The sequence below is a fragment of the Bombus terrestris genome, chromosome 11 (genome assembly GCF_910591885.1).
Source record: "Bombus terrestris chromosome 11, iyBomTerr1.2, whole genome shotgun sequence".
Lineage (NCBI taxonomy): Eukaryota > Metazoa > Arthropoda > Insecta > Hymenoptera > Apidae > Bombus > Bombus terrestris.
The window spans coordinates 873,145-901,087 of record NC_063279.1 but is presented as its reverse complement, the minus strand read 5'-3'; the positions used below and the strand labels follow the sequence as shown (position 1 = coordinate 901,087).

General features: G+C 34.1%; 6 protein-coding genes across 12 annotated transcripts in view; 3 read left to right on the top strand and 3 right to left on the bottom strand.

Moving 5' to 3' along the window:
- LOC100642496 (RNA pseudouridylate synthase domain-containing protein 2) overlaps positions 1-8,983 on the bottom strand; it is a 171,051-nt gene extending 162,068 nt beyond the window's left edge. For 2 of the 3 annotated variants that reach the window (XM_048410632.1, XM_048410631.1), the window contains exon 1: positions 7,691-7,903. In XM_048410632.1, coding sequence (XP_048266589.1) covers positions 7,691-7,776 — 86 coding nt within the window. In that variant the 5' untranslated portion in view covers positions 7,777-7,903. Of the gene's footprint in view, positions 1-7,690; positions 7,910-8,700 lie in introns of those variants that run through there. The other variant, XM_048410630.1, reaches the window with a different exon arrangement.
- Positions 8,984-9,061: 78 nt separating this feature from the next.
- Positions 9,062-11,457, bottom strand: LOC105666203 (protein nessun dorma). Its single transcript, XM_048410639.1, has 5 exons — positions 11,059-11,457; positions 10,083-10,997; positions 9,819-10,023; positions 9,493-9,756; positions 9,062-9,414 (listed from the first exon to the last, which is right to left on the bottom strand). Exons 2-5 carry the CDS (start codon positions 10,982-10,984, stop codon positions 9,163-9,165), a joined length of 1,623 nt encoding a protein of 540 aa, XP_048266596.1. The 5' UTR covers positions 10,985-10,997; positions 11,059-11,457; the 3' UTR covers positions 9,062-9,162.
- LOC100642612 (ADP-ribosylation factor-like protein 2-binding protein) lies at positions 11,445-12,639 on the top strand. Of its 3 annotated transcripts, none has more exons than XM_003398687.4 (6): positions 11,445-11,634; positions 11,781-11,888; positions 11,953-12,059; positions 12,127-12,212; positions 12,319-12,415; positions 12,482-12,639. In XM_003398687.4, the coding sequence occupies exons 1-6, from the start codon at positions 11,631-11,633 to the stop codon at positions 12,569-12,571; spliced, it is 492 nt and encodes a 163-aa protein (XP_003398735.1). In that variant the 5' UTR covers positions 11,445-11,630; the 3' UTR covers positions 12,572-12,639. The 3 variants fall into 3 exon arrangements, with proteins under 3 accessions (XP_003398735.1, XP_048266597.1, XP_012168735.1); XM_048410640.1 differs by having other exon boundaries at positions 11,445-11,704; XM_012313345.3 differs by having other exon boundaries at positions 11,445-11,725; positions 11,791-11,888.
- Positions 12,635-16,150, bottom strand: LOC100642375 (nuclear pore complex protein Nup93). Its single transcript, XM_003398685.3, has 6 exons — positions 15,753-16,150; positions 15,250-15,430; positions 13,880-15,168; positions 13,454-13,810; positions 13,265-13,382; positions 12,635-13,194 (listed from the first exon to the last, which is right to left on the bottom strand). The coding sequence occupies exons 1-6, from the start codon at positions 16,013-16,015 to the stop codon at positions 12,883-12,885; spliced, it is 2,520 nt and encodes an 839-aa protein (XP_003398733.1). The 5' UTR covers positions 16,016-16,150; the 3' UTR covers positions 12,635-12,882.
- A 433-nt stretch (positions 16,151-16,583) lies between these two features.
- On the top strand, positions 16,584-21,689 carry LOC100642935 (exosome complex exonuclease RRP44). 3 transcript variants are annotated; one of them, XM_048410613.1, is made up of 15 exons: positions 16,608-16,710; positions 17,017-17,140; positions 17,502-17,675; positions 17,774-17,931; positions 18,015-18,202; positions 18,274-18,500; positions 18,562-18,843; positions 18,924-19,208; positions 19,278-19,515; positions 19,597-19,855; positions 19,929-20,172; positions 20,232-20,452; positions 20,517-20,685; positions 20,776-21,054; positions 21,137-21,689. In XM_048410613.1, exons 2-15 carry the CDS (start codon positions 17,117-17,119, stop codon positions 21,302-21,304), a joined length of 2,916 nt encoding a protein of 971 aa, XP_048266570.1. In that variant the 5' UTR covers positions 16,608-16,710; positions 17,017-17,116; the 3' UTR covers positions 21,305-21,689. The 3 variants fall into 3 exon arrangements, with proteins under 3 accessions (XP_012168740.1, XP_048266570.1, XP_003398737.1); XM_012313350.3 differs by lacking the exon at positions 17,017-17,140 and having other exon boundaries at positions 16,584-16,710; XM_003398689.4 differs by lacking the exons at positions 16,608-16,710; positions 17,017-17,140 and adding an exon at positions 17,147-17,344.
- Positions 21,690-23,519: 1,830 nt separating this feature from the next.
- Positions 23,520-27,943, top strand: part of LOC100643053 (flotillin-2) — an 87,807-nt gene continuing 83,383 nt past the window's right edge. Inside the window, exon 1 of the mRNA XM_003398690.4 lies at positions 23,520-23,801. Within this exon, the coding sequence (XP_003398738.1) occupies positions 23,753-23,801 (49 nt within the window). The 5' untranslated portion in view covers positions 23,520-23,752. The remainder of the gene's footprint in view (positions 23,802-27,943) is intronic.

Genomic DNA, 27,943 nt, shown 5'->3' with positions numbered 1-27,943 from the left:
CCAATTACACTTTTTCAGTCTGAAACTGCGCCTCGTCCCTGTTCCGGGACGAGCCTAGAAAATCGATTCGATTTTGCCCAAAGGTACGTATGGCTTTCCGATAATGTTCCCAGGCTTTCGTTTCCACGTGTATAGAATTCACGGAAAACTTCGAATCGAATCTTTACGATTTAATCAAATCAATGTCAAATATACCGTATCAATGTATAGAATGTTTCATCGAGATTTAAGCTTCTAAATATCTTCGATAACGTTGTATCCCAGCCTATTCCTAATCGCGATGCACGTTTGAATACAGAGTCCGTGTCTAATAATTCTGAAAATTAAGTACCTTTGTAAAAGCATCTGCCGTCCGTACCGTGCCACTAAACACACTAACAGACATTTTTCCAAGCCTCGCGTTCCAACAACGAACGAGACGTATATAACCTGCTAAATAATATCGCTCAAAGAATCGCCGATTAATTAACGACGAAAAATATATCACATCCGAGACAAACGTGCATTATTATTCGACAATGTTCCGCGTATACAGAGCGATAAAACCGCATTATTTACTGCTACCCAGTACCTATAACAAGGCGAAACGCATCGCCAAACTTTATGGGCCAATAAATAATCTATTTCCTCGAGCCTTAACACGTATGTACCGCGGGTATATTTCTATTTCTCGTACTGTATCCGAGGCAATACACAGAGGGGACAAGAATGCGCCGCTGTCTATGCGTTCACGGATGCAGAGCACAGAAGCTCGAAATAAGCCGCAGCTGGAGCTGTTTAGGCCTTGTGTTTCTCTCTTCTTCTTCCTCCTCCTTGTCTGTCGCATCATCTTCGCCTATTGATTTATCTTTTGGCAATATGTCCGGGGATCGTTCGAAAAGATTGTCAGAGGCAACCAACACAGACTGGACATTGCCCAACGTAAGCAACCAAAGATGATTTATAGAGGCCGAAGGTAATAGTAATGTCGAACGCGTTGAGAATTGAAGCGGCATAAATCTTTGTTCCCAGTGTACAAGAAATATTCACGAAGCTCGACTGCTGCGAGAACCAAACGTCTCGTTGCAAAGCTAATAAGTGTATTTTTAACGGCGGAAATATATTTAGCTGACCCTTAAGCTAGAACAGCGAGACAGTCGCCACCGGAATCGTCGACTGTCGGTGTACTATCTTAAAGGTACGAAATTTGTTACGATTTATCGCGTAACGTTGACATTATCGCCTTACGTTGGCAACCGAAATTTTCCCTCTTGTTTGCGAACCTAGACTTATTCTGCGCTTCCATCTACGGATAGCAGGGCTACCCGCATACCCTGAACCTACGTACGTATTCTTTTCATACACCAAACATACGTGAAACGATAGTGTTACTTCTGTACTTTCCTGAAATGTTCAACTTTCATTTGGAAAGTAAATACGCGGTAACAAAGCTGGCGTTTCGTCAAATCTCACGCGACTATTTGTTACTTGGCAATCTCTCCCTCATTATCTTCTTTCCCAAAATTCAAATATCGTTACTGCAAATCGACCAAAATGTCCGGATATTTATGAACAGCGGTGTAAATACACGCGGATGCATGCGTTCGACGCTCATAGAACATCCTGCCTCTACAACGTTTGAAAGATAGCTTGTAAAACACGGATAGGCTGTAACGCGGTGGATTAAATACCTGGTGCATGGTTAAATCGACGATTAAATCAGCGCGGGCTTCTATTATATCGGGCAACTGCTTATTGTCTTCGATGATATTATTAGAGGAAGGCTTGTTTTTTAAATTAAACTCTGCCTCGCCTCGCTGCACCGAAAATTGATCGACCGTGAATATCGTGAATATCGTGAATTACCCTGATGCGGGTGTCGTCAGGTTGGCGAGGATGGCTCGTTGCTGCTCACGCTGCTTCGCGCGTTTAGGTAAGCGATGAACGTTATCGCCGACAAAGGGCGACCTGCGGCCGTTTTATGAGCAAAGAAGAAAAGAAGAAAAGAAACGCGTCTTAAACGTGAATTTGACTCTTTTCGATCATTTCTTATAAAACGATTCGAAACTGCCAATACACGCGAAGCTATGGAAGAATAATTTCAAAAGCTCGTTCCATGTTCTTCGATCTTTTTCTTTTTATTTAAAGAGACAGTTTGATCGATGAAATATACATATCTTCCAAATGTAAAGTTTAAAGTTTAAATTGCAACTCGTTATCGTTAATTAGTTATACGAAAAAGATAGATACGGAAAGTACACAAGAAAGCTTTTAGCTTTTAGCGAAACATGAAGTTTTAATTACTGTAAAATTAGTACGAGAACCAATTCTAGAACCTTTTTAAAATCGAAATCGATATCATCGCTATTTTGAAAGCTGAATTACATTTGAGAAAAAATTATAAAATAATAAACGAGAACCTATGTACATAATACAATCTATAATTCGTCAATCGACTAATACTGTGAATTCATAAATTACTACGCAAGAGAGCACTGATAGTATATATTACGGCACTTGTGGTAACGTAAAAAATTATGCATTTAAGCCGAGTAAGTCGAATAGCTCGACAATCTGTAACTGAACAAAATATATTGACGTTTAAACCTAAAAAATCCAGATTGTCTCTTTCTTCCTCTTTCTATTCCTGCTGAGTACACTTCCCTTATATTGTACCTTAAGAAGAATCGCTAAAGAAACAAATCACAGAGAAATTTCAGACCTGAAATGCTTGAGAATGATAAAATCTGCTAATGAAACTAACTAGTTTTCGACGATCCGTTAACGTGACCTGACTAGTGTTTCTAGCGTTGAACTTTTAAAATTTATCAGAATACCGAGTGACAGCCGTCGCAGCCGCGACCATCATCCCAGACGCGATCCAAAGGATATATTTAGTCGAATAGGGGCGGTACGAACGGGGCGAAGAGTTTCGCGTAAGTGGCGTGCAACAAACGCGATGCAAAAGTTTAATGGGACGTTATTCCGAGGAATAAACGATATGTTTTAGCTCGTAAAATAAGAGGAGTGGCGCGACTAGCCAGGATATTTATTCATTAGTAATGTTGGCACCGGTCACTGGTGTCGACGATTCGATTTTAATCGGTACAGTTTAGAAAATACCTCTAGCTATCTCATGACCGAGTACGCTAAATCGCGAACGGGAACGTGGCCGAGAATAATCCCGGCCGAAAATATTGACAGTTCGATTTCTGTTCGATCATCTGACTCGTGTATTTGTGGAGCAAACCAGCAATGTTCTCTCTCTACTATAGACCGATACCAGCGTCTAAAACGAGTCGAAAGGAACACGTATTTCGACCATATGGTTCAAATTACGACGAGATCATCTTTCTGGTTAATTAAACGAAATCAAATCGCTACTAATAATAGACGGGCGAAAGCTGCACAGAACGTACATCATCCATAATTAATTTAAGAAAACCTTTCATCATATCGAAATGTTTGTCGATAGAAGTCGCTTAAATGATGAAATGTTCAAGTATCGGAGTACTAATGTATCGAGGTATCCAACTATCGTAAATATTTAGATATTTGGATATTTGAACGTTTCAGTATTAAGACGCGGTCAAACTTGACTTATTAGAGTATCACAGTATTAAGGTATCGTAGCACCGAGGTACTGTAACGAGCGCACCTTCGCTGGTATTCACGAGCAAAAACAAAAATATTTCTATAGGTCTCGCGAACTGTTTGTAAATTTCTTACAAGCAGCGTCCACAACAAAATCGTAGAGTAGCCGTAAAATGTTGCAAACGTGTTTTGGTAACCGACCCACTGCTTTACACTGACTTGTGACTTTATGACTATTGGAGTATTAAAATATCAAAGTATCGTAGCACTAAATCATCGAAACATTGACCGCTCAAATATCGTAATCCTATTAACAAATAAATTATACGGCAATCAACATCCAGAATAATAACAAACTAGGTTTTCGCAAAGGTCAAATATCTAGAAAGCACGGCACGCAGCATGCAGTATGATTTAATGGGCACATTCTCGAAAGAGAATGACTCGTATTTACGAGACCCAGTGACGAATAAATATAAGAAATGAGAACGTAACAATAAAACTAGTGCTTGGCCAGTAACGCACAAGATAAAACGTAGCGGAAGAGACACAATGTATACGTATGTGACTGTGTCGGGAATAACCTGTTCACCAATGCCGGCCGACCCGCGAGAAGGAAAGAAACTGACTCTGCGAAGACGTGTATCTTTTCCAGAGAAGGGAGAAAAGAGGAGCGAGAAAAGAGAAGCGAGGGAAGCACGGTGGAAAGATAAAAAAAAAAGGGTGTGTTGGAGAAAAATGGCTAAAAGTCGGAGGAACGACAGTCGGAGGATTTAAAAACGAAAAAAGGTCGACAGAGAAGTTTATTATATTCTTGAATAGCGTGCTCTCGGGGTCCGAGAACTCGCGGAAACACGCAATTTTCATGATAAAGCAAACAATAAACCGTGTCCTAGACGAAAGCGCAATAAAAAACAGGCTGTCGTGCAGAGTGGACGGTCGCTATTATGAAAACCATTTAATTTAAGAAAGGACGCCGTTATTAATTTACCCGATGACACTTGGAACATCAACAAAGAAAAAGGGAAAAAAGGGAGTGAAAAAAGTAATGATGCCAATGCAATGGCATTTGGGATGGGACGCGATTGAAAAGAAGCAAAGGTCGGGTCAGATTATTATTAAAAAGGCACCAGACGCTGAATGAAACAGGATGAATGGAAGAACGGGCTGAAACGGGATGAAAGGAAAAGCAACGAGTGAATTAAAAACGACGAGGAAGTGGTCAGAGGCAGTAAATAAATCAAGAAAGGCCGCGAAAAAATTAACTTGGTAGGAAAACAGAGAAAAAGAAAGGACAGATCAGAAGTGACAAATTTTCGGTATAAAGCAAGCAGTGGATGAACTTGAAAAAGAAACAAGGAAACAGGCAGAAGTAAGGAGAAGCGTAAACAAAGGACGGTTGACTGTTTATAAAACTCTACAATGAGGAAAACGATAAAAAGCAGCGGCATGAAAGAAGAGAGGAAACAAAGGACATAAACTCGTGTCAACGAGCACGAGAACCAGCAGGAAGAATCGAAATTAGAAATAACGTTCGAAACGCCGGACAGACCGATGAGCGAAATAACAGAGGAACGCGTAAAGCTGACAGAAAAATAAGGAGGATGGGGAGAACGAGAAGAATGGCGGAGAAAGCGAGAAGGAACGCGCGACAAGAGGACGATCAGTCATTCCGAAAGACACGAAGGCTGCAAATAACTCGTACTCGGTGGTACCGGTCAAAAGCATCGGCGGATATGTTATGACGCTCGTCCCTCTTCTCTCCGCCATGTTTTTAACGATTCTTGGTGAAACGCGGACAGAACGTACGGGAGTAAAAAGAACGAGAAAAAAGAACGGGATCGTTCTACACACAGAAAGAATCCTAAATCAACCAGGCTCGTTAACGTCACGTTACCGCTTTTTATTACGCTTAATCCTTCCTCCATTGAATCGGGTGTTTTAATTCGCAAATTTTTTGTCATCGTAGCAAGCTTGAAATACGTTGAAGATCGCAATAGATGGAAGTAAGATAAATCGAACGCGTTAGATTTACGAAAACTGAGTTCGGAGCGGGTTCGAAGCGGTTGGGTCGAGTTGCAACGAATTGAAAAGAATTGAAGCGAATTGCAGCGAGTTAGAGCGAACAGAGAAGCAGATTGAAGCGAGTTGAAACGAGTATCAATGAGTGCGTTAACCAGCTACTTGGGTCAAATCAAAACGAGTAACGACGAGCTAGAACAACAGGATAGAACGAATAGAAGCAGATAAGAGCGGCTTCAAACGAACAGAACAGATTGGAACGGATGATTGAAGCAGATTCGAACAAAATGAAACCTATCGGAGAAACTTGGAGCAAATTGAAACCTACTAGGACACATCTGTAGAATACATAATTTATAATCGAATACAGAATTTGTTCACGATAGTAATAATTATCGATATGTAATAAAATATAATTTTCCTCGTAGGTTAGACACAATTCCGCTGGAAGAACTATATTTAAAGTGGATTGAAACAAATTGATTATAAGGTTGAAGCGAATCGAAGCAGATGAATGTAAAGTGGAGCGAAATTGAAACAATTCAATACCAAATAAAACGAGAAGTTCGAGTAGTTGTTAAACCACGTGATCAGAGCTAAACCATTCGAGTTTGTTTATCTATCAACGCAACACACGGTATTACGTAGAAAATTGCTTAATAGGGACGAAGATAAAAGGAATTCTACAGTGACCTAAAAGGAATGCTTGATTCGCTAATAACCTACTACACAACAAAAAGATCTACGAGGTTCGTGTATGCCATCGCGAGGTTTCTCCCTTTCGCTCGCCTCCAGTGTTGTAATTTTTAATCATAGCATCCGCGTGAACGGTTCCTATGTACAAGACGGGAATGTGGATTTCGCTATACAGTGAAAGTAACGGGTCGTAGACTTGCATCGTGGGAATGTCTCATGAAAGGGATGCGATTATTGTAAACAACTCCTTTATAGCAAAATCCTCGTTATTAATACGACTACTTTTTCGATTTCATACCAATTTTGTTCTTCAAATGTTAATAATCCTTTTGCTTGTTGAAAAATGAAGAATAAAATTCGGACTAAAAATTCGGAGACTGCAGCGAGCAACGCGTGTATTTCGTTGAAACTCGAAGCAATAAACACGCGTGATCTCTAAAATTATTGGTCTGAATGATGCAATAGTGTTTTCCTAAAAAAAATAATAATAATAATAACTATAATAAAGAAATAAGTCAGACTCCGAAAAGTCAGTAGCGTCAGTAACGCAAAATAAATTTCGTGATCCCATATTTTTCTATACCGTGCACGAGCTTATTGTAGCTCGTGTATTAAGAACTTCCCGTGTAAATCTTTTACGAACTATGCTTTTACGACTCTTCCTAACGTCGTACGAAATAAATATACGATCTGAAAAGTATCACTCTCGCAACTAACTACATTGGTAATTTGTGAAACATATATTGATAGCCATACACGAGTCACTTTATGATATATTAACCTATTAATTCGTAAAACTGAATCAATTTACACTTGCGAGAATATAAATAAGAAATGTATTCAAATTTTTTTTATATACTATTATATTTTTATAGCATAGAGAAAAGAAAGAAATAAAACTTTTCATAATTCAATTAGTTGAATTTGAAGAGTAGCATTCCCCAATTTAAAAACTCGCTATTGTACAATACAGTAATATGATCGTATTTACATATTATTACTATACTTTTATGCAATTTTCAATGAAATTTTAGCGAATCATTATTAACTTTGTCATATATTGAAAATACGTTAATTATTGTTTTTTTTTCTTAATTAACAATTTCGTTGCCATCGACGCATGCTTTGTATCGTTTTAGTCATCTACATAATACCACTAACGTAACTGTTGCATCTCTGCAAAATCACTTCGGAAAAAGAAAGAAGAACGACAGTGAATAGCGTATCGAAACGTTATTTAGAACAAAAGGCAATTTTAACGAGATATTCCACAAATGAAGTAGCCGAATTTTTTAATACTAAATGTGTCAGACCTGTTTTTTTTTAAATATACCGATATATTCGTTTAAATGGATCACACTGCAGATATGTAACTGACGTAACAGCGAACTCGACTCACCTCCTCGTCCGACAATGGTTCCTCGTAATCCGATTGCGAACCCTTGAACACAAAGATGCATTCCGATAAATCCAATTTGCGCGCATTGCCGAACTGCGTCTGTCGATCCGTCAACTGCTTCACACAAGTCGTCTCTAGCATACTCTTCGTTCGTTGAACCACAATTTTACTGCTAATGCTGTAGTTTGTATGTAAATAAGCGTTTCGTACTAGAACATTCTGCAACGATAAAATAAATATCTTCGTCAATGACTTGACTTCGTTTCTTTCTTAAAAAAAAAGGAAGAAAGAAAATGAATTTAGACTAGTATTTTCCAAAAAATAATTTCATCCATAGGAATACATAAAAATATTATATACTAGCCTAACAGGCCAGTAACCGCGCAGCAACTGGAAAACTGATAAGCGGTATCGCCAACGGAAGGATTTCCATTCATCATCGAAAGTATGAGTCTCTAAATCATGCTACTTCATTCATCCGTGTACACGTGATACCGACCACATGGCCAGGTACTTATGACTTCATTTATAGATACGAACGGATCTTTAAACGAATACGGCGGTGAATACAGTATGGATCGAATTATCGTTTACGTCACACTAATGTACTGTACACGTACGTGTTATCTTCTTCTACATATATATATATATATGTATATATATATATATATATAGAGATAGAACATGACGTAGCTGTATACAGAGGCATTTATGTATATATCTATATGTATATTGACATTGTTTCGATACTAGCATGTATTATAGGTTAGATTTTTCTGACTTGTGTCACAAAGTACTTTCAGATGGAGTCACTTGTTTTTCGAGCATTGTTTTAATCGATGTTACGGATAAAAATATCCAACGGGACGGAATAAATTGTCGTAAAATAATGTAATGTTGTGGATACGGAAGTATTGAAAAAATATCGGAGGGACGCGTTTAGGTTAAGGAGCGAGTTCGAATTACTTGCAGGAAAATAATTAAATTATGTTAAATAGTGGAAAACTTACAACAGGTCTCTTTAATCTGTAAGATATCACGTTGATAAAATAAGACAAATATATTAAAAATTCGTATTTGCAATGGAACACAAGATTTTTAAATACATATAGGAACACGCACCGTAAACGAACAATTTGAAATGATGTTGCTAGCGCCATCTAACGATGATGAATATAACTAGCGGTGTAACTCTCAATTTAAAAATTTGCGCATATATTTTAATTGGTTTCTATCAATTGGAAAGATGATTAAGTAATAAGTTTTGTATACAATTCAAAACTGTTTTTAATTACAAGTAAAATACGAAGTGAATAGAAACAGTTTCCCCTTTTTATATAGATTATATCTATTATAACTTCTAAATAGAGATTCACATTAAAAAATGTACAATTATATTTCTCAAAGATTCAAGAATTACATGCACTTTTATAACAAAAATAGAAAATTCAGTTATAATAAAAAAGGTTACTCTAAGTCTCCATAGAATCATCTTGTTTTCTTAAAACAAATGATGTGGTCTGCTTCAATATAACATCTCCTTTGCCATTACCCTCAGACTTACAACCATATAGAGAAATTTCAGGTACCTTTTCTAATAATTCAAAGCTACCACATTTACGTTTTGTATCGTTTAAATATTTTTGCGTTTCTAATCGAATAGCGTATTCCTTAAAATGCGTGAAAGAACAATTTTTTGCAGTTAATTTTGCATTGTCATGAATCTAAAAATAACAAGATATTATAATTAAATATCGTTTTGTAACTACATAATTATGGTAATCGAGACGAAAATAACATACTTGTATACCCTCTGCGCAATTTGTAAAGTTGCAATTATTCATAAACACTTCTCCGTTACTATAGATGACTAAACCTGTCCCAAGACTGTCAAAGAGTGTGTTTTCTATTATTAGTTTTGCATCCGGTAAAACTACAACTCCTAATTTCACCATACTCTGATTTAAGGCACATATTTTACAATTAACTATTTTTGTGGTTCCAACTCTCACTATTACAGCTGCTCTAAGATCACCCACATCTACAGTAATATTTTCTAGTAAAACCTATAAACACATATTCGACATAGCTACAATTAGTCAGAGACACGATTCAATATATAACTTACTTCACTGCCAGAGAAATCAAGCAATGATGGTGCAGTTTCTGTGTCTTTCATATTAAGAATGGTATGTTCTAAACTATCAATTCCTTTAATGGTACCTCCATCTTCCAACCTACCAGCTCCTTTTATTCGATGAGTTCCTTTTCCAACTATAATGATATCTCCTGTGTCACACATGTGTAGAGTCTCAAACAAAGACCCAGATATTCTAGAAAAATGTATAAGAATCAAAAATCGATAGAGCTTTTTCAGTACTGTCGAACTTACTTAAAAAATAATTCTGGGGATAAAGAAGCTTGAACTTTGTTTATTTTTGCCTTCATTTCCTCGAGAGTTCCACCAAGCCACACAAAATAGCCTTCCTTGCACGTTTCTGTACTTTTTCTTTTCTCTATTTTATCATCTAAAGATGAGGTCTGATTTGTAAGAATTTCTCTCATAGCTGGGTTTTCAAGAACTTCCATCTCCCTTTTAATTTGTTGCAATCGAAAATGAAGTTTCATCAACTGACATGCTGTTCCCCCATCCACTATATCACTCTCTGATTCTTCTCCCTCAGAAATAGTATCCTCTAATCTTGATATCTTCTCTTCGATCTCCCTTCCTTCCCTTATTAAACCTCTAATGATATCGCTAGTTTCTTTACTAACAACAAGTCTTTTCATGTCGAAGAACAATCTAATTCTTGTTTCCAAATGTACGGACACCCAATCTACGTTATCATCGTCATCTATGTCCCATGGCATCCACAAATATTTATAAAAAAATCTCAGTTGATCGAGGCAGGACGCAGTACCCACCATATCCAAAGCAGTGTTTTCCTGATTATGAGTTGGATAAAGCTCGATAAGTGCTACATCGTATTTTTCAGGTAACTGAATTTCATCTTGAACAGCAGTTATTTTCACCAATGCAGATAGATTACAGAAATCAACTTGCTCAACTTCTACTACCACAATAGTAGGATAATGAATATGAAAATCTTCGCACACTAAACGTGGTATTCTCCATAATGCTTGCCAACCAACAGGTTCTAGTACAAGTTCTATATGATAGGACCATTCTGCCTGAATTTGTGATGCAGGTACAATTTCACCTCTGCTAGATAAAATTTCTGTTAATTCAACTAGCCTTTCTTGAAGACTTTTGTCAAAGGTATATATCTCCATTGATATGCGTTGCCTACAAAATGAACAACTTTATAAAAATCGATCGATAATATTAAAAGTCTATGAATATTTACCTATCAGAGTTATAAATTTTCTTCCTATAAAATTTTATTGCAAGTTATATTACTAAAAATGTTAATTTCAGCTTTTTAGGTGTCGAGATCAAGAGAATTATTAATAGTGATAAATTGAAAACAAAACTTCTGCAATAACTATAGTCTAATTATTACAGTTTTAGGTCTAAGTAAGTAAAACTTATAAGTAAGTAAAACTAAATACTAAATGCGTAAAAATTTGATTGAAAGACGAAAATTAGTCACACGTTCTCTTATTAAAACAAATCGAGATCTAAGCTATATTTTCAAATATTATTAATATATCAGATTTAATTGAATATACAAATAAATGAAAGAGAAATGTTCATTTTACGTATCAGTGACACATTTTCAATTAACGTTATGACAAATTAACTGTTATAAAAGATTCGAATTGCTATAAACGTGATTGGTCGACTAATCTTCTCGATTCTCGCTTTCCGCAGTTATCGATTTATCGATACCGATGATATCTGACAAATAATAAGTTTATTTTATCATAGAAATAAACAGTGCCTTGTTTTTAAACAATTGGAGAAACTGGAGAAACAATGGGTTTGTTCATATCATTTGAATAAATAATTAAGCATATATTTATCTTTCAAATATTAATGACATTCTGAGGGTATTGACAATTAATATCTATGTACGTATAAATAACGTAACTATTCTAATAATCTTTTAAAAATATTATTTAATAGACAATTGCAGCTTAATAAGTGTCGAAGAAAATATGGAACAAAGTTCTAAAAACGTAGAGGATAAACTTTTCGACGAAATTATCGGACACATAGAAGATATTTTGTTAGGTATGCATTAAAACAACATATTAAACATTCGATTTTATAATATAAATTTCATTTTTATTTTTAGAAGACGAATTTCACTCTATTCAAAAAAAGTTTTTAGATGATTATTGGGATGTTTTTGAACCTGTAGAGGAAAATAAATTAATTTATACAGATATATTTAACGAATATGTAAGTCCCCTAACAATAAAAAATAACAATTTTTTCATATTTGCATATTAATACATGATTTTTTTAGAATAAGGCAGTGGAAAATTATATCGTTAATTACTTACAGAAGCTTATACCACATTTTAATATCGACACATTTTTAGAACATCTAAAGTAAGCGCTATAACTTTATCTTATTATCTTTATAATTATATAAGGTGTATATAAAAATTATAAATATGACTAAAAAGTTTCTTCTAATGGTTATTGAATGATTTAGTAATAAGCAAAATGAATTGGAAGGTGAAGTTTTTGAAGTGTTATCAACTTTGACAGACTTTATGTCCTTCAAAGAAATGTTTCTTGACTTTAGAGCTGTAAGTAACATAGTTATAACAAAGTAAAACTAAATGTCGTGGTAGTTACATCCAAATTTTTTTCAGGTAAAAGAAGGAAAGGTTCAAGATCTTAGTTGTGGAATATCTGTTACATCTCTCAAAAGTAATACGAATGATAATGATTCTTTCGGATAAAAAATTTTGTCAAAAAAATAAATATTTTAAATATATTAAAGAAATAAATTACCTGTTCACTAATTGTATTTCTTATGTTCAATTGTTATTTTTAAAAGTCAGTACATTTATCCTATTTCTAATTATTGTTTAACGAAGTACAAAAAGATATATACATTGTATTCATAAATTCTATAAGAAATAGAAGAATTGTGTATTCAGTACATTGATCGTTTTTGTGCTTCGAAAATCCAGTATTCGCACAAATATATCTGTCGTATTTACTTAAAGTACTGTATCGAAAATAAAACAACAAATATAACACGTTTGATTCAGCACATAAGGATCTCCATTTGTACAAGTTTGCTATTCGTTTCATTTGGCATACGATATGGAAGTGTTCCTGCGAAACTAGTTAAAGCTCGCGCTTGTTCCCGAAGATCAAGAAGTTGCTGTTTCCTTGCTTCTTCATCACCTGGTTCCATTGATCGTAATTTCTGATATTGACGGTAAAGTATTGTCATTGTAGCTAAAAGGACGTCGGCTAACGTACCAGCTACTTCAGGTGGTACACGTCGTATCGCGTTTACTCTTTCATCGACTTCTTTGATATGCAATGGTAACAATTTCGCCTCTGCAATAGTCTATAAACAAATAATTATATATTAATGACATAAACTTCAATATAACTATGTACAATCCTATATATCTTACCCTAAGCGCACTTTGATATTGTTCATTATGAAATTGATCAAAGAACACCATTAAGTGCTTTAAAGTATAAAATGCAGATACTAATTCGGATGGTGCTTGTATTTCAATGTTTTGATACCTAAAAATATATATTTATATATGTATTTGACAATTTTCTAATAACGATGACATCGTGGATTTCAATATTACCTTCTGCTTATCTCTGTAGCAGTCACCTGCAATCGAGATCTGAGTGATCCCGGCGAAGTTTTTTGATTAACAATTTGCGCCAAGAGCGTACACATTAAACTAAGAACTTTCTCGTGATTGCGAGCAAGATCGTACACTGTTACTGCATCTTCTAAAAGACCTTTTCTGTATAATGTATCAGCGCTTATGTTTATAACATCTTCTGTATTAATTTGAAATTGATCTAAAATCCCTGGTATCCAACGATCTTCTACTATCTTTCCAATTAACTGAGTTCTGACTGCTGGAGAAGTATCAACTACCATTTCTGCAGCTGATGCAGCAAACATGTTACGATCATGTGGATCTTTCATAGATCTAAAAAGTAATTAGGTAATTAAAATTAAATTTGAAAATTTCGATGATTATTTGATTTTTTATACAAACCTTAATAAGAATAGATAATGTAAACATTCCTTTGGATCTGTGGAATCAAATCGTTTGACGTACAATAATATTAATCTGGCAAAATTTAATCTTTTAGCAGGAGTCTTATCAGCAGGGTCAACACTTATTAAAGGTGCTAGAACACTTTGGCTTACTCCTAACAAGTTATGTTCATGCATAGCAGCTGCTAAATGTACAGCATGTGGTAAATGCCTTGCTCCCGCTCCTCTTGCCAGAAATTCAATCGCAGCCTCAAATTGACCAGTCAAAAATAACATTGAAAAATATACAAACGGTTGTTCATGAGCATGATAATATGACTCTCCATAAATTTCTGATATCGTAGTTTGTAAATAATCCAAAGTCAATTTATTTTCTGCATCCGATTGATCTCTAACTTGGCACAGTTTCAACCACAAATAATCATCAGCTGTACAAATTACATCAGAGTGCAGGTCATCAGGTTCACAAGGAACCAATGCACAATATGCAACTCTTTTGTATGGATCAGTAACTGATCTAACATGTTTTCTATACTGCAATTTTAAATTTGATTCTGCAGAACTACTAGGACGTCTTTGGGGATCATTACAAGCTTCTTCCAAGGCAACTCTGAATTCTGGAAATTTTGTGTTGTATTGATTAAGACATTGTAATGCAGCTTTGTAATCACCAACCCTCATACAATAATAAACTAAAGGCCATAATGGTTTATCTTCAACCATAACATCTTCTAAATCTTTCAGATTTTGTACTTTAACACTAACAAAACTTTTAACTAATGGCACAGTGCCTGGAATGCCACCCCTTTTAGCTTGAGCAGGGTTTTCATTAATAACAGAGTTCATAAATTCCTTATATCTATCTTCTAAGTACTTTCTTGCATGTAACACAATTTCTTGTTCAACAATAGCTGTACTTCTTGATTTGATTTGATCTTCTCTGGGAATTGGTCGAATGTCTACCATACGCTTAACCATTTTCCAAAGATCCACAATTTTTTTATCATTAAACGAGTTTGCAGCTTCGCAAAACGCATTAAACAAGTTAGGTTTAGTTATTCCCCTAAGCACATGATCATTATAGTTTTGTAACTGTTTCACATAAGCTACTTCTATATCAGATAAGCCACTAATCATGGAACCAGCTAATTTAGTACGTTGTGGAGTACCACGTAAATCTACAAGCTCCCCAGACGGAGCTGTCATGGCATTTATTATCTCAAACCGCATTTGTTTCCATTCACCTAGCATATGTTCCATTTGTTGAACTCTAGTAAGTTCAAAAGTCTGAAACAATTTCATATAGTTTATACATATACATGTATATCCAATAATATCGCTTACAAGGAATATGATAAAATATCTTACATCTTTATGGACTTGTTCAATGATTGACAATATAGCATTTTCTTTCTCATTCCTAAGGTAACTAACTATATCTGTATCTGCAATAGGATCTAAAGGTTCAAATGTACGTCTTGCACTAAGTGAACTTAATTTCTGTGAAATCTGAGGTAAATCAACACCGCGTGAGCCAAGCAAGAGATGCCTGAAATTATAAAATATTATATATATTAAAGAAATCTGAAATATATTGATGAAATAAATTTTATTTTAATTAGAAAATGTATAAGCACAAGACAAATTACTTTGCTCTAAATATCAGTCATACATATATACATATTACTAAAGATAAAATAATAGGTATTATCCTGAAAATTTTGGCGCCAGAAATTTATAAAATTTTTAGGTTATCTGTGACAACAAGCATAATTATTTTTAGATGAATGAATTTTCTATTAAAAGTATATGACATACAATTAGAAATCATTTAAAAATTTTATTTGCGATAAATATACAAATATTCTTACGCCTGTACTTGATTATCTTGAGTGCCGGTCTGTGTGACACGAGACCAGAGTTCGTTGGAAGCCTCTAAAATTTGACGAAGATTTCTCTCAACTTGAGGAAGTTCTTCATTGCTTTCTACAGCAGCAGATAATCTTTCTGCTGATCGCAATAATTCACTAAAGCCTGTGTCTCCAGATACTCTAGAAGAATTCATGGTTAACAAATCGGTGTATGCAAGATTGTTCATATTTAAAACACAACGTCCATGGATTCCATCGCCCATAAGTTACAGCACTATCCAGTTAGGAAAAAGACGAGAGCGTTCACGCTCGTAGTTTCAGAGTAGAGATGCTGCACCATGCGGCCAAGTGCTGAGGTTAACTAAATATAGCATATACAAGAACCCACGTTTTTAAGTCTAAAGTTAGGGATCTGCTCAATTTTGTTGTACATTAGCATAGACGAGAATTTATTTAGTTGCGCGGTTCTGCGGAAGAATTCTTATCTACTTTTCTATTCGAATTTTTTTCAAGTGTTCTTTGTACAATCGTCAACATGGACGAGTGTCAAAATAAAACCACGCGAGTTTGGCATTTGCGAATCTACAGAACGTGTTGTAAACGCGACTACCTTGAATTCGTTTTTAATATTTTCTTACACAGTAAAATAATAATTCCATTTTTCTTAATATTCGTTATAAAAACATGTAGAGACAATGCTAATGATTATGATATATATATAAGCATATAATATTGCTATGTGTAAAGTATTTGATACACTTAATGTTTTACTTTCGTCATTTATTTATTGTTAGTCATAATCATTCGCATTGCCTCTACATGTTTTTGAGCAACCAAACAGGGCAAATCCCTAACTTCAATTTTAAATACAAAGATTCTTGTATATGCTAACTTTAATTGACCTCAACAATTGGCCGCATGCTGCAGCACTAGTTCGGGAACAACCAGATCCATAAGCGTGAGTGCTCTTATTTCCTCTCTGGTCCAATATAAATTGTAGGGACTTTTGATCTTCTCATAAATTGTTTAGTTTAGTTTCTTGTTTTTCTTTTGCGACCAAAAGATGGCGTTTTTACGGAGCTAACTACAACCTCTGTTGCCCAATAAAACATTTTCTTTTAGCATTTCGCTCTTTTTCTTTTATTGACTTTTTTTGATGACTCTTTTATTGACTTTTATTGATTTTTTTGACAGCTTTCCGCTGTCAAAATTTTCTAATTCGTATCTCATACTTTCCTCTGTTTCTGTGTTTTTGTGCCGACAGCACATGGTCACCCACTATAGGCTAACCGTGGTTAAGGCAGCCCGACTTCATTATTCTTATGTGTCGAGATCTATTTATGCACATGGTCATGTTATAGTTTATGGTTATAGAACCTGGACTTCCGGTACGGTTTATAATTGATGTTTATAATATCTATACTAACCAAATCGTGTGTGCATAGTTTGTTAACGAGCAGTACCTTATTTTCTTTGACAGAAAAATATATAAATAATTAGTAAAATATATTTTTCCCTATATAACAAAACCAAGCAATATGTTGACGACCAAAATATTCTTTAGGAAAACTAAAGGGGGAAAAGTGTTTAAGGTATTAAATAAAATCAAAAGTACTTGACATTTTATGATTTGTAATTGATTATATGAATGTAATCTTATTTATTTATAATGCGGGTTTTCAAAGGATTAAATATGACAAAACAATTATAAAAATATTATGATTTGTTGAAGTTTAGTTTTCTTTTTAGACGGTTAGAGAGCATTACCTTAGAGATGACATTCACTGTGGATCTAAAGCTTGTGGAAAGTGCGTGTACGGAACTCGGAACATAATTTTAGATGACGAGGATTCCAGTGCAAGCAGTTCTAAGATAATGGAACCTTATTATCTATTAATTGATACTAATATTATTTTAGATCAAGTGAGTATAGTTTTAATCGAATCTGTTTAACGTTCACAATGTAATGTATTATTATATAATCTTTATTGTTTTTAATATAAAAATATATAATTCTTAAGATTGACATTTTGGAAGAAGATATTATTTGCAATGTCATAATTGTGCAAACAGTGTTGGAAGAATTGAAACATAAAAGTTCCATCGTATATAAAAGATTAAGGAATATTATCAATAATCCACAAAGGAAATTTTATGTATTTGTTAATGAACATCATAAGTATGTTAACAATATCGTATTTATTTATTTATTTTATTAGGTATGTCTTATTATCATTTACTTTTTTTATTACTTCTATACAGAGATACTTATGTCCAACGTGACCCTGGTGAAAGTACAAATGACAGAAATGATAGGGCAATTAGGGTTGCAACAAAGTGGTATAATGCACATTTAAATTTAGATGACAATACAATCAAAACTGTCCTATTAACAGATGATACACGCAACAGAGAATTAGCAGAAAAAGAAGGGATCCCAGTTATTTCAAGTAAAATTATTTGTTTAATAACTTCAAAGATACTCTAATTTTTATTTTAATTTACATTGTTGTTTTTTTAGTGGAAGATTATATATTCTCGTTAGAAAATTCAGGCTTTTTGGCTGATAAATTATGTAAAAAGAGTTATGGTGCAGTATTTGAGGGCCCAGAAATTTTCCCATGTCATCTTACACCATTTGAATTACATGAAGGCATAAAAAATGGGAAACTTGTGCAGGGAACCTTTCAAGCTTCAAAAGAAAATTTTCTTGAAGGATTTGTGAATGTAGATGGAGTTGAAAAATCTGTGAGTACTTGTTTTCTATATTTTTAATAGATATGTATTTATTACATATATTTGATTATAGATTTTTATCCAAGGTCGCAGTAACCTTAATAGAGCTGTTGATGGCGATGCAGTTGTAGTGGAACTCTTGCCAGAGGATCAGTGGTCATCTCCTAGTGACATTGTTCTGCAAGATGAAGAAGAAGCTGATGCTGATGATGATATTTTAAAAGCAAATAAAGTATTAGATAAATTTGGTTCATCAAACAAGATGCAAAAGACACCGACTGGCAAAGTTGTTGGAATTATCAGAAGAAATTGGAGACAATATTGTGGGATATTGCAACCCAGTAACATAGAAGGGGTAAAAGCTGAGCAAATTTCCATAATTAGATCATACATACATATATATATTCTATATTTCATAATCTTCTGTTTATTTAGAATGTACGACATTTATTCGTGCCAGCAGAACGAAAAATACCTAAAATAAGAATTGAAACTAGACAATATACTGTGCTGTGTAAACAGAGAATCATCGTAGCAATTGATTCATGGCCACGTAATTCTAGATATCCTCTTGGTCATTTTGTACGCGCGTTAGGTGAAATAGGGAACAAAATTACCGAAAATGAAGTGATATTGTTAGAACACGATATCCCCCATAGTCGATTTTCTGACGCCGTCCTCAGCTCATTACCAGAAATCTCATGGAGTGTCACGGACGTCGTATGTAGTAATACGCAAAAAGAAAGTAATCCTTTCAAAGCTCATATAAATTGAATGTATCATTTATAGGACTTGGCACAAAGGGAAGATCTAAGATATTTAGATGTATGTTCAGTCGACCCACCGGGTTGCACAGATATCGATGATGCGCTTCACTGTAGAGATCTACCAAATGGTAATCTAGAAGTAGGTGTACATATTGCGGATGTAACACATTTTGTAAGGCCTGGCACTGCGTTAGATAAAGAAGCAGCATCACGATCTACGACTGTATATTTGGTTGACACGAGAATTCACATGATTCCTGGTACGATTTATTTCAATTTTATTTTTATTGAATAAGATGTTGAAGATTCTGACATACCGTATAATATGTTAACTACTACAGAGTTACTCAGTACAAATTTCTGCTCTTTACGAGAAAAAGAAGAGAAACTAACGTTTTCTTGCATATGGGAAATGGATAGAGATGCAAATATAATTAATACTAGATATTGTAAGTCCGTAATATGTTCACGAGCAGCGATGACTTACGATGAAGCTCAACTAAAAATTGACGATGTTACTCAACAAGATTCACTTGTAAAGTCATTAAGAAATCTTAATAATTTAGCTAAAACGTTAAAAAAGAGACGTTTGGATAATGGGTATGCAATTTGGGTATGGGTATGGGTATGTTACAAAGATATACATGATAGTATAATTTGCTTTTTATTGCAGAGCGTTATTATTAGCATCTCCAGAAGTCCGTTTTGAAGTAGACTGTGAAACGCATGATCCTATCGAAGTGGAGGTAAAAAAATTGCGAGAAACTAATTCTATGGTGGAAGAATTTATGTTGCTCGCAAATATTTCGGTTGCTAAAAAGATTTTAGAAGAATTCCCAGAATGCGCTGTGTTAAGAAGGCATCCTGAACCACCACCTACTAATTTCGAGCCTCTTATAAAGGCCGCAAAGAATCAGGTATGAAAAGCTTATTCAAAAAATAATAATTCTGGTAAAACACAATTTTTCTTCAACAGGGTTTTACTATAAATGTAGATAGTGGCAAAGAATTAGCAGATTCATTAAATAAATGTCATAAAGAAAGTAACCCTTACTTTAATACTATGTTAAGGATACTTGCCACACGCTGTATGATGCAAGCTGTATATTTTGCTAGTGGCATGCATCAACCAAGTGAATACTATCATTATGGTTTAGCATGTCCTGTCTATACTCATTTTACATCGCCTATTCGAAGGTAGGAAAATTTGTTATGCAAATAAATATTTAATTTGAACGTATATATCTATTTAATTTTATAGATACGCGGATGTGATAGTACATCGTTTATTAGCAGCTTGCATTGGGGCTGATGCAACATATCCCGATTTGTTAGACAAAAAGAAGATTCACGCACTTTGTCAGAATATGAACTATCGTCATAGAATGGCTCAATATTCTAATCGAGCATCAGTAGCACTAAATACTCATGTGTGTATTTGGTTATGTATCTTTGATTTCATTATCTGAATTGATTGTTCAATTGCACATATATCATTCATTATGTTGCTCTCTTTTTAGTTATTCTTTAGAGAAAAAATTCAAGACGAAGAAGGTTATATACTTTTTGTACGAAAGAATGCGTTGCAAATATTGATAATAAAGTATGGCTTAGAGGGAACTTTGTACTTGAACAAAGACAAAAATTCAGGTGCTACATTTATGTATAATAGCGAAGATCATTCACAAACCTGTGGAAATATCGTATTTCGTACTTTCGATCCGGTTACTGTGCAAATAAGTTTAAACAGATCCAATATACAGCATGAGAAACTAATATTTAAGTTGGTTAAGCCGTTCGTAAGTAAATTATTACTACGAAAGCAAATAAATACTAATTGTTTCTATATAGTTCAATGTTCATAAAATTGTATGCGAATAGATTCCAGGTTTCAGTGTACCTCCAACAAATACTGCAGATTCTTGTCAGATGGTACTGAAAGAAAGTACGAAAGAAACGGTAAAAAGAAAGATAGGAGCAGAGAAAGTATCAGACAGTAATACCAAAGGTGGAGGAAGTAAGAAAAAGCAGAAGAAAAGAAAACACTAGCTCCATTGTACATTTTTCCCCTCTAGAATTAAAAATATACAGACTAATCATTAGATGTAATGAGGTATAAATACAATAATATTTATATTTACAATTTTATCATGAATAAGTATATGTATGTATTGATTATTATATATGTATACATATTTATGTGTGTTAAGAAATAGAAATAATAAAAAATGTAATATTTTTATTAGAAACAAAAAGTTATTAAGGAATGTAAAACTAGATACTATTTTTTATGAAATAACTGTGACGAATAATCGCAAGTTAGATAAACAAATTTATATCAGTGTGTCTGTTTATATCAGACTGTACAGCCAGATAGAAAATGATTTTACGTGAAAAAATAAGTCGAAAATATAAATAAATTTTGTTCCTATGACGCGTCATGTAAAATTTTTATATAGAGTCACCCTGTACCCGGTTGTACCACCAATTACAGGATACCCTGCATATATATTGGCGTGCAAAATTAAAGGACCACTAAATTTATTTTCAACGAAAAATTGTCGATACTTAAACTGTTATAACATCATAAAAAATCATTCAAGTGGATAGTCAATGATATGGTACATATAATACTTATACTATTTAAAACTTCATATATTTTTCTCCTCTTTTTACTGTACATGTTAAATAATTTTTAATGTAAAGAAGAAAATTGTCTTATATTTAAGTAAAAAACAGTAAAAACGAAAATGATATATGTATTTAAAATATGATATTCTTATTATACCTCGTCTGTGGTTATATACCGTCGTATCTTGTGCCTCCCCGTAGCGTAAATTTTGAGAACCTCATGTACCGACGTAGCTTGTGATTCCTCGTAGCGCGAATTTTGGTGCGGTAAATATGAATTAAGCCGATTAATGCAAAAGTGGAGTAAGTCAATTTGTTGTCTATTTGGTTTGGCACCACATCTCGAAAACATGACTTTCATTCTCTTTTGTGTAGAATTGATGTAAGTATATCTTCACTGGTTTCTTGGTGGATAGCAGAATAAGTAGGAATCGTCCACTCGATCCCTTTCATGATGTTTACTTTATCCCTCATTATCCAGTAATCAACGTTTTTGAATTACATCACTTTTGCACTAAACGGCTCAATTGTGCAGCAGCATAGCTGGGTCAATGAACGGAAGAATTTTGACAGAAAATTTATTGATTATCGCTGATAATTATATTTGCAATCGCACGTTAGTTTGCATATTTATTTTCGTTACCATCGGAAGGAACATATTATCCCAGAGCATAAAACGCTTACTTTTCTATATCATATATCCCAATCAAATTAATTTTTATCAACGTAAATTACTAACAATTTTCTCAATTGGATATCAAATAGATCGCGTTTTATAAAAACGAGGGTATAAATAAAGTAAATTAGAAAGATTTGACAAGATATTTATCGAACTTAATGCATTGGGACTTTAAAGCGTAAATAATTGTACAAGTTTTAAAATCTTTTAAATTTGTATTTAAGTTCTTCAAAATAATACACGGTTCTAAAGTTTTCTTCATTTAAAATTTTGTGTTCGATTCTAATCTATTCGATACTCTCCAATTTCATTTAACCTTAAATTCAGGAGCAGTGTTTCGAGAAAATAAATCAAATCTACAGATTTATGTACGTGGAATAAGCAATACAGCTCAGCGACGGATTGTCACTCGTTGCTCATCGCTCTTCTGCATAATCACGGTAGAAGTGAATGCAATATGGGATTAGAAAGAGAACGCTGCACATTTGCAAATAACGTATACACATTTGTGCAATAAATGCGCGAGTGTAACACCGATCAACGAACAGCATCAGTGTGCGTGCTGATCCGACAAAGACACGAGTAGCTTCTATGTAGCGTCCTCTTCCTATTCCCATACCGCAACCACTTACACAGTAACGTATGATTCGCGTAATCTATCTTTATATTTTTATGGTATAGGACCCTGGCTTCAGCGTCCCACGGGCAACAACCCAACCTAAAATTCCCCAAGTTTCCCAAAATACAAGGGTATAAACATACATTTCATTTTCCAATATATTTTAATACAATTATCATTATTAGGAAATTACTTGCCAAAATTCTTTGAAGTAAAGGAAATCTAATTTAGAAATGGGCTTTTAAATAAGTACATATAGAGGAGATGGTTCATTTTGGAGAGATGTCGCTGTACGTGGAAATGTCGAGGTTGGCAATGTTGCAAGCTAGGGTTTTACAAAAGCTACAAATTTGGGTAGTGGCTTTGAGTAACATCGTAACCTTACGACGCGCGACTAACACGTATTGTTGCATGTTATTAATGATTTACCGGGGTTTTTGAAATAATCCATATTTCATTACTACCAATTTATTGTATAGATTAGTGTCAGTGGTAACCGTTTTAGTTCTGGTTGTTTGCTTGTGCCGGTTTGTTGTTGCATCTTCATTAAGAAAGAGTTTATCTGACAATGGGAAACGTTCATACTTGTGGCCCAAACGAAGCTTTGGTCGTATCAGGTATGTATAGATGAATGCCAAATAAGTATCTTTTACAATTCAATCAAGCGGTGCAATATATTAAACTAGGGCTGCCACGCTTGGTATTTTTCGTAAGCTTCTGTCGCTAGTTTGAAAAAAGTGACGTAAATTATCGTATGCTACGAATTTTGAGAGATTGTTATTTTAGAGCAATTTGTATAGAATCTTTGTACATTTATAAAATTAATCGAACGATTAACTTTAACCATTTGACAATACACCGCCCTTGTCAGTATCAGTTTAGTGTATTTGGTTTTACACGTAGACACTTCCTAATTTATGCATGTGTCAGTAGCTATTTGATTAACACGATACAACGAATGCGCACCGTAGAGGATCTCGGTTATTAATTTCATAACATTGAAAATCTTTTATTTTGCTGCACTAAACATAGGATAATATGACGCGCATGTTGGAATTATTGTTAACGTAAGGATAAATAGGCACGTAAATTTAAAAATACAAGATATTGTATGTGAAAAAATGAATTTTAATTATTAGTTCGTCGTAGAAAAATGTGATTAACATTAATATAATTAATCAAAATTACATACATACATACATAATTACATACATACATTAATTCTAATGTAACTTCTAAAAGTAAGTTGGAAAACAGATCTGGGTTAAATATCCTCAAGGTGAAATTGATAAACTTAAATGTGATACGTAGACATACATAAGTATGTAGTTTAATTCAGGTAATTGAAAATAAAGTCATAGGGTTAATAGTTTTTACTTGCATAACTATATTATTTTACTATTATTTTTTTATTTAATTACGAAATAATTTGGCCCCTGCGAAAATATATCAATTGTATGTGAATCATAATTATAAATATTACTGGCACTTATATTCTTCTGTACACATGCAGCCATGCACTTGGATAGCTACTTTGTTAAAATATTACAAATAAACGAGTCTCTGTATCTAGTCTATGTATTTGAACTTGTTCATTTATCGTTTGTGATAGACGGTAAGAGCTAGCACAAGAGACTTGATTTAATTGCAAGGTATGAATTGCGTAATAAAAATTAGTATGAAATGATTATTAATTAATTTATATGGATTCTAGAGCGAAGCGGTCGATATATTACAGATAATATATACATATATTATTATACATACGGTAATTACCGATATCCCATCCACCTTACCGATTTTGATAATTTTAGAATATGTTGTCGGGGACATGATTCTGAAAATTTTTTTCCTATACATACAACAACCACCGCGTTAATAGTTTTCGAGATATTCACAAAAGACTGTTGACCACCACCACTACAGTGAATTCAGCTTATAATTGTGCGTCCATGGCAGGCTAAGCATTAAGTATTGGCCGGATAAAATAACGTCTAACACAAATCTAATTCTTATTTTTTGTTTATAACTTATATAGATTTTGGGATAGGTGTGATTTTATCCAGTCTCCTCACGGCAGCAGGCAACCAATACTTCCGCATACGCTGTCACGGATGCACGATTATAGGCAGAATTCGCTAGTAGCAGTAGTAGTAGTGATAGCGACAGATTTTGGCAAATATCCTAGAATCCGTGACCGAGCGACGATTATATGTACAGAGAAAAGTTATTTAAAATGTTGATTTCTATGATATATTAAAAAATCCTCGAAATCGGCAAGGATACTTAGGATAAAACCTACTAAATGTTTTAGAGTTGTTGCAAAAAGTTTTCGAATTTTATTTTCATGTATTTCATCTTTTCAGAAATAAACGTAAAATAATCGAAATGATGATAAATAAAAAATGGTTATTATCTAATCGGTTGCCATTTTCACATGTAATTTTTCGCGGAAGTATTTTTATGGAAAGAGGAAGTATGACTCATCCTCCATATTCGTGTCATACACGCAAACCATTTGTTATCTTTTATAAGATTGATGAAGCGAAATTACTCTTCCCCACGGTGATATCGTACAATGTAGCTTTTACAATTACAATTCTAACTTTCAACGTTCGTGGCCTTGGTATTTCGATAAGAAAGCAAAATATCAATTAACTAATTACTATATCGTGCCCCTTCTTTGATACAATACAATCTTCGATCGAAACATGTTTCGTATAACAAACAGTTCATAATTAATTTAAGTGCTACACTTAGGTGTATCATTTTGTTATGATCCAATTAAGAACGAATATCATTAATGTATTGGGTCGAAGTTAGTTTCTTAATCCGCCAGCCGCGAGGAAAATCTAACGCAAATCCAATACATCGATGATATTTAATCGAGTAATATTATAACGGATATTTCTTGCAGCCGTGCACACGTGGTTGTGCACGGAGCTTTCATGTTTAAAAATCATTGAAATCGGAGGATAGATAGTTTTTGTGCAATTTCAGCAGAATTTCTATTTCTTCCTTCGTTGTTCAACGAGATCCACGAGTCATAAAAATGTCGGTATTGCGTGGAAACGCAAATTGGCTTTTGTAGTAGGGAAAATAATCTTTTATATTTGAACGAATATTCGTATTCTATTGGCATTATAGTAGGCACTATATATATATGTGTGTGTGTGTAGCATTAAATTAATGTAAGGATTGTACCAAGCAGATTGTTGTTAAGAATAACGTGCAATGTATTATCATTTATTACTTTTGACATTACTTTCTGTCGAAGTGATTTTCACTTCTAGGAAAACATATTTCATTTGCAAGTTCCACTATGGCGATAGAAGATCGGTGTTTCCGATATCAAATTGCATTCCCAGTAATCGTCGGAATCGAACGGGTGTTTTTTACGCTCGGATGAACACTTTTGTTTATAAAATTAAGTACCAAGTTTTCGCATAGCCCTTGTTCTGGAAACTCGTTCTTTCATCAAAATTCCGATGTCGTCGGGGTTGCTCAGATAATTAAAACGGATAATAAAAAACGCGAGCCCCTCGCAGCCAGTGATGGTTAGCGGTCCTTTTCGATCTAATAGGAAATCCTCGACGTGTGACTTGAAAATGTTCGCTTGATCCTACGTGTTTGTGCCTACTTGATCGCGAAGTTTGGTTCACTTATTGGTCCACGTATCCACCCTTCGCTTTAACTCTAGGAATCCTACATCTGCGACCGATTATCGCTCTGCAGTATCGGTCGGATGGTTTCGTTTCGTGCATTCAATCGATCATTGAGACGGTTTGTAAGAAGGGCACAGGCAGCAGAGCAATGGCTATAAAGAAATTGTCATCGAGACCAGCTTTTATCGGGAGAACGCCGACATTCACAATGAAATCGTACCGAGAATTCGGACCGATGGTTACATCGGTTTTACATTGATTTTCGTGAAGAATGTTCAGAGTCACCATTAGGCTGCCGATCATGTGTTCCTCCGGTGTAGAGTCAAAGTTCTCGAGATTTGTATATAACTGATTATATTTAATGGTTACGCGTAGTAATTCGAGATGGAAGTTATAAATTGTTCATTTTTTTATTACTATTCGTCGATCAAAGTTTACATTATTTGTTATATCGATACGGTATATGTGATACAATGTACATACAATTATCGAATATAAGTAATATGTACTTATATTTACGTCAAAGGATAATTCAATTAACGAATTAATCGAACGATAGGTACAACTTTTGGTATTTTATTTTATAAATATACGCTAAGACGAAGATTCGACCATTTCATTCGAATATATAGGTGAGGAATTTGTTATCACTCGCCTATTGATTAACACGTACTTCTCTTTGATAAATTTTAGTATCGAATAACTACCAGAAAAAAATAAAAAATTATTGAAAATGGGCGCAGTATGATGCGTCGTGATGTTAATCTTCCGATTAATAGTATACGATTTCGATTATTATCTCGCTAATAAACTATAAGAATTCTTCTCTTTACATAAAATAACGAATGTTCGTGTCGAAGAAAAAAGTTTAATCTTTTGTACGGTACTCAGGATTTAAATATGTATTATGTTTGCGACATTCGTTGTTCATAGTTGCAGATTAGTTCTTAAAATATTCTGGCTTGAAAGTTTAATTACACACAGATTTGTTGCGGGGAAGTTAGGTAATAAGATATGGCACGTGCACGAAGAAAAAAAGAACCTGAGAGAAAGAGAGCTCGCTTATTAAACAAAAATTGTATGGTTATTCTCGA

What these genes read in the sequence shown, in the direction of transcription:
- LOC100642935 (XM_003398689.4), top strand. Translation starts at nt 17,291, where the DNA reads ATGTTGACGACCAAAATATTCTTTAGGAAAACTAAAGGGGGAAAAGTG. An exon ending in AAGGGGGAAAAGTGTTTAAG is followed by an intron (nt 17,345 to 17,501) that starts GTATTAAATAAA and finishes TTTTCTTTTTAG; the next exon opens with ACGGTTAGAGAGCATTACCT. An exon ending in AAGAGACGTTTGGATAATGG is followed by an intron (nt 19,856 to 19,928) that starts GTATGCAATTTG and finishes TTTTTATTGCAG; the next exon opens with AGCGTTATTATTAGCATCTC.
- LOC105666203 (XM_048410639.1), bottom strand. Translation starts at nt 10,984, where the DNA reads ATGGAGATATATACCTTTGACAAAAGTCTTCAAGAAAGGCTAGTTGAA. An exon ending in TTGATTTCTCTGGCAGTGAA is followed by an intron (nt 9,757 to 9,818) that starts GTAAGTTATATA and finishes ATGTGTTTATAG; the next exon opens with GTTTTACTAGAAAATATTAC. An exon ending in ATTGCGCAGAGGGTATACAA is followed by an intron (nt 9,415 to 9,492) that starts GTATGTTATTTT and finishes TGTTATTTTTAG; the next exon opens with ATTCATGACAATGCAAAATT.
- LOC100642612 (XM_003398687.4), top strand. An exon ending in CAGATATATTTAACGAATAT is followed by an intron (nt 12,060 to 12,126) that starts GTAAGTCCCCTA and finishes TGATTTTTTTAG; the next exon opens with AATAAGGCAGTGGAAAATTA. An exon ending in TGTTTCTTGACTTTAGAGCT is followed by an intron (nt 12,416 to 12,481) that starts GTAAGTAACATA and finishes AATTTTTTTCAG; the next exon opens with GTAAAAGAAGGAAAGGTTCA.
- LOC100642375 (XM_003398685.3), bottom strand. Translation starts at nt 16,015, where the DNA reads ATGGGCGATGGAATCCATGGACGTTGTGTTTTAAATATGAACAATCTT. An exon ending in CATTATCTATTCTTATTAAG is followed by an intron (nt 13,811 to 13,879) that starts GTTTGTATAAAA and finishes ATTACTTTTTAG; the next exon opens with ATCTATGAAAGATCCACATG. An exon ending in AATATCAAAGTGCGCTTAGG is followed by an intron (nt 13,195 to 13,264) that starts GTAAGATATATA and finishes ATTTGTTTATAG; the next exon opens with ACTATTGCAGAGGCGAAATT.